The sequence below is a fragment of the Jatropha curcas genome, chromosome 3, assembly GCF_041381405.1.
Source record: "Jatropha curcas cultivar XTBG-Jc1 chromosome 3, XTBG_Jcur_1.0, whole genome shotgun sequence".
Classification (NCBI taxonomy): domain Eukaryota; kingdom Viridiplantae; phylum Streptophyta; class Magnoliopsida; order Malpighiales; family Euphorbiaceae; genus Jatropha; species Jatropha curcas.
In genome coordinates this window covers 14,440,818-14,446,212 of record NC_143153.1, presented here as the reverse complement: position 1 = coordinate 14,446,212, position 5,395 = coordinate 14,440,818, and the positions used below count along the sequence as shown (strand labels likewise).

The 5,395-nt window shown below is 33.6% G+C and overlaps 1 protein-coding gene across 1 annotated transcript; it reads right to left on the bottom strand.

Annotated features, from left to right (window-relative positions):
- Window positions 1-312: 312 nt before the first annotated feature.
- On the bottom strand, window positions 313-3,668 carry LOC105643923 (uncharacterized). The gene is made up of 3 exons (XM_012229166.3): window positions 2,871-3,668; window positions 2,694-2,771; window positions 313-1,890 (listed from the first exon to the last, which is right to left on the bottom strand). Exons 1-3 carry the CDS (start codon window positions 2,958-2,960, stop codon window positions 433-435), a joined length of 1,626 nt encoding a protein of 541 aa, XP_012084556.1. The 5' UTR covers window positions 2,961-3,668; the 3' UTR covers window positions 313-432.
- Between the last annotated feature and the right edge of the window lie 1,727 nt (window positions 3,669-5,395).

Sequence of the window (5,395 nt, the reverse complement as noted above, 5' to 3'; positions counted from 1 at the left end):
TTCTTCTGGAATTAGTATAATTTTGATACAAAAGTCATTTCAATTGTAATTGTAGAACTTTTCTGGAATTTCTGTGCTATCAATAAGAACTTTCTAATATTTCTCTCTTTTCTTCTTTCTCTTCTTCTTATTTCTCTTTCAATTCAATTACTCTTATCATCTGCTTTCTGTTCAATTTAGTCATTGTTGAAATAATTTCTGTTTACTAAATTAGTAGTTCATCTAACAATATTAAAATTAAGAGATCAAACTATAACAGATTTTTTTTTTTTTTTTTTTTGTGACCACAATAAAATTTGGTACTAGGTTACTGTTAGTGCAATGTATCCCATGTGGGTTAACCACATCCCACAAAAAAAATTATAAAAATTAAGAAAAATATTCTCTCTGCCAAAGAAAAGCTGTGCTATTTTGCCACGCACAAATTGAGTGCTAAGTAATTTTCTTAGTTGCTCTTAGCTGTGGTTTCTGACTCATAAACTGGAGCTTGACCCGCCCTCTATTAGGCAGCTTAACTCCACTGCGAGGCTGAAACATCTTCCAACTACGCTTATTAGGATGAGCTTCTCCAATACCGCCCTTGGACCGCGTTGGTTTCTTTGAATGTCTAGCATGCTTCATCATCGCTTGTACTAGTCCACGAAATTGTCCAACTTGATTCTTACTGATTGCTGATGTTTTCATTTTTGCAACTGCTTGTTTCTCATAAACCTTCTGTTTCTCTTTGCGGTTAAAAATCTGGTGCACGTGCTTCCAAATGGACATGTTTCGGTCGTTGTTCTGATGATGGTGATGGTGGTGGTGGTGGTGGTGGTGATGATGAAAGATTAGTCCTAACTTGTTCTTCAACCTCCTTAGCCGTCCGATTGCTTTATCAGGACTTGATCTGTTGTACATTCTGTTAGTACGATCAGCCCTATGTGGAGGACTTCCACTTACTACATTTTTGTAACTTGCTGAGCTCCTACTCTCTATACTACTTGCAGTTGCGGGTCGCCTTTTTGACATGTCATTGCTCTTGGTGCTGCTAGATTTGGTTTCTAGCTGACTTGTCCAGCTGTTGGAAGAGCTACAGCTTGAAATTTCTGTGTGGTCTGATTCTTGCTGATATGTCGATCTTGCTGGCTGCCTCTCTGTCATCTGGTTAACATGGCAATAGTCATTATGCAAATGTGGAGAGTCATAATCTCCTAGCAGCGTCGGCTTCACAAGCAACTGAGCCTGTGTTTTGTTATGACTGTATCCTGTGGAAGATTCCTCTAACTGGGGTTGCATTGATGGTCTCAATTTCTCAAATTTGCCAACGCTTTTCTCTAACTGATGAGTCCTTAAATCTTTTTGGCTTATCTGAGTAGACAATCGCTTCTCAATCTTCAAATTGTGGCTATGAGTGTTTCCAGGAGCTGGAGGAATCCGTAACCCATGAACATAAGACTGAAATGTTGCTGTTTCACTTTGTGCCATGATTCTGTCGAACTTGTACTTGAAATTAGGAACCTGACTTGAACCTGTCTCCCAATGCTTTTTACTAGTCTCACCAGTATGATTAAAATCACCAGTAGTAATTGCTCCTTTTAATTGCACTATAGGACTATCAGTTTTGCCTGGATCCAACGAACTGGATGAAAGCTGCAAAGATTCAATCATTTTGATTGAGTTAGACACTTGTTTGGAGAAATCACTGGGTATTTCCACTGGATTCTTATCTATCTGAATGCCCTCATAACTCGAACAATAACCAACTGACTCTGGTATTAGAGCCTTGTCCTTCTCTTCATATTTGTATGTATTATTAGCTGAGTTTTGGCGCTTGATATTAGTTCGTTGACAAACACTACAGCGTTTCTTTCTGTCCTGAGGCTTAGGCGACGAAAAATGCTCTGAAACTGCCTGCGGCGGGAAAGGAAAAAGTAAATTTATGCAAAAAGTGAAATTTTGAAAAGTTTGCTCCAAAACGAACACCAATGAACCAAAACTCTTTAATTAGCCACTCATAAACATTTGAGTGAACTGAAGTAATTCTAAAAGCCTAAAGCATGACTAGATGGTGAAGATCGCATTATGAGACCCATTGTCAAAAGCATTCTTTAAAAATGTACATTCAATTTTTCTATCTCAAGTGTCTTCTCCATAGATTTTGACACTTTCTACCTTAACACTTAGATTTTGAGGTTGGACTTCGATTAGCCCATTACTATTTTGCTCTCTCACATGTTTATATGGAGGTTGACTGTCGAAAACATTTCTCTAAAGTTGCTCATTCGATTTTCCTAATAGCAGACCCTAATTAGTTATTTTTGTTTATTTTATGCTTTGTTTTATTTATTAATAAATCAAATGATTTTGAAGTATTTTAAATTTTTTTTCCAGACTAAACTTTGCTTATCAAAGCCGATATTAGAAACAAAGAATTCATATAACTTACCCTAATTAGTTTAGAACTAAAGCTTAGTTGTTGTTGATGATACTCGTTCAATTTATGCATCTCATACGACCCGTGCAAAGATATTCTTAATTAGGTTGAATTTAGGCTTGGGTTTCTAATATATCCCATACAAAATGGTCCATAATAGATCACAATCTTGGCAAGAATTTTGCAATGGTGGATCACAGAATGGACAGAAAAATGGATATATTATTGAGAAAAGGATAATTAATAACTGATTTGGTGAATGAAAGAATTACAAGAGTACCTTAAAACGAGCTAGTAATAAGTTGTCTGTAGCAGAGTCTAGGAGATTCTTCAATAAGAATTGCGCTCCCTTGTCCATCTGTGTTCACACATTTAAATAGAAATGATAAAAAAAGGATACTCTTCTAATAGTAAAAGATCAAGTTTTATATGATGAAGATAGAGAGCTTAGATTTACACAATAATCTTCTTCACTGGCTTGTAGGAGCATGTATAATTGTCTTAATTCATCAAGATTCTTTTCAAAATCTTTTTCTTGGACTTCCATCTTGGGCTGATCATTGGTTCATGTATTATTGATGGATGGCTCAAGTTGTTGCTAGAGAAAAGAAGCTAAAAGTAATATATAAACAAGACATTTGAAACTAAAAAAAGGAAAATAACTAAAACCTAGTTCACAAAATGGCTATTTTCAGGTTTGATTTAGAAGCACTGGTTTCAAGACAAAAGATGGACAGAAGAGGAATTCTACTTTCAGTAAAGGGTTATTATATTTCTCGAATAATTTTGTCAATTGAGGGATTAAAAGGGGTAGGGAGCCAAGCCTCTAATTTGTAGCAAGGGGACAAAGCTTTAATCTATAGAAAAACCAGTCAAATGGTCAAGGAAACGGCTCAAATATCTGCCGGAATTTGCTAGCGATACCTTTTTCTCTTACAAAGTTCATGTTATCAAGAAATTGTTTCTTCATTTCATGCTGGTGGTTGATTTCCCATATAAGCCTGCACTTCACAGTTCAATAGAACCTCTCATTCTCATACATCGCAAGACCAACAAACCAACATTGATGGCAAGAAAAATGGGCTGATAAAGGGAAATCACACCTGAGGGGGGCGAATTCGAAGCCAGGGAAGGACACCTGTGTACTGCGATCCGGTAGTCGAACCACGGGGAAGGAGGAGAGAGGATGGGTTTTGGGGAGAAGGTGGAGTTTCTTGTTGAGTAAGATTCGTGAAATGCTATGGCGGTTTTTGGATGAGAGGAGTGTGGGAAGAGAGATGTCACTTAGGATCTGGCCACTGGCAATATAGTTTTCTTTTGGCGCTTTGCCTGGCTTTTAAATTTGGAGAAAATGTTCAATTTACCCTTGTATTTGATTCATATTTACAAAATGCCCATCTTCTAACTTTTGGGCAGTAAATCTCCATAATTTATTTTAACTGGCTCAATTTGCACGGTATCTCAGCTGGAGAAGTGATGTGGAGTATACATAGTCAACATAACAAAGAGGAAATAAAATATTTTTCAAATAAATATTAATGGTTGGTTGGAAAGATAGGAAAAGAATACTTTTAAAGCATAAATCTCTAAAATCTCTATCTTGGAGAACGAAATCTTAATCTTAGTAAAGTTTGTGTGCTTGGCTTGATCATCTAAATTTTTTTCTTCTCTCTATTAATTGTAGTACATAATTACATCTCTTGATTCATAGTATCTCTCTATCCTCTCTATTTTTTCCAAATTGTTTCTTTTCTTTATCAATTGCAGTAGATCGTTATGTTAGGAGGAGAAATGCGTTGAAGCTAAGAGAGAATGATGATAAGAAGGAGAGAAGATGATAAAGGAAATCTAATTTTAGAAAAAAATGGTCTGTATCCAATTCATGTTGTTTCTCTATCAGTAGAAGACTAATAGAAATGAATTATTTTTCAAGTTTTTCTTTTTTCTTTTTGTTTTTCTTTTAAGGGTCGAATTGTCTTAATATTTCTTTCCCAGTTTTTACATTGACTGTGTATAAATTCCATTCCTAATTTTCTTTTCTTGATTCTTTGTTTTTTTATAAATTAATTTCTCTATAATTTTAGTGGTCTAAAACCTTTTCGTCTCTTCTTCTCCTTTACAATATTTTTTTAAATTGAAAACATATTACAAATTTATATTAAACTTCTATTATTGGAAAAATAAAAGAAAAAATTATACAACTTTTTCTTATCTTTTTATCTTGGTTTTGGCCTTTTTGATTGAATTCATTTCTTGAATAATTTGCGCTTTATTAATTTTTTTCGTTACCATATATATTTTTGCTAATCATATAAAAGAAAAAATGGAAAGTTTTGTTGGAAAAAAATAAAAATTGATTTAATTCTTGAAATTTTTCTATTTCCATTCAATAATGGCATGATAATTATTTATTTGATATTCATCTAAATAATTATTATAACAATAATAAAAAAAAATGTATCGTAGAATATATATATATATATATATATATATAAATAAAAGACAAGGGGACATATACCACGCGCATTGACCCTTAAAAGAATGTGTTAATTGAGCCAGTAAAAAGAACTTATGGAGATTTATGATCCAAAAGTTAAAAAGTGGACTCTTTATACATATGATCCAAGTTTAGGGTTAAAATTGAATCTTTTTCCTTTAAATTTCGAGTTTTGTGGTTCTTTCTAAGTTCCATTTTTGGCCCACATAATGAATGCCTACAGTGGGTCTTGGACTCAAAGCTATATTATTTTGGTCCGCCAAAATGTATGCACCATTTTTTATTTTTTTAAATTTATAAGTACACATATTTAGTGGGCATGGTTGGTTCATTGAACCGGTGGTTTCGATTTTGACTTCTAGTGATATATGTTTTTTTTTTTTTAAAATTTGGTTCAAGTGTTACATCTTTCTTTTAAAAAAATTAATGAATATAAAAAATACTGATAAATTTCGTTTTAAATAAATTTTAGAATGTTGATACTC

Bases quoted from the DNA above. Each gene is read 5' to 3' on its own strand.
- LOC105643923 (XM_012229166.3), bottom strand. From the start codon at position 2,960: ATGGAAGTCCAAGAAAAAGATTTTGAAAAGAATCTTGATGAATTAAGA. The intron at 2,772-2,870 runs GTAAATCTAAGC...GTGTGAACACAG, and splicing joins CCAGTGAAGAAGATTATTGT to ATGGACAAGGGAGCGCAATT. The intron at 1,891-2,693 runs GTACTCTTGTAA...TTCCCGCCGCAG, and splicing joins TATTACTAGCTCGTTTTAAG to GCAGTTTCAGAGCATTTTTC.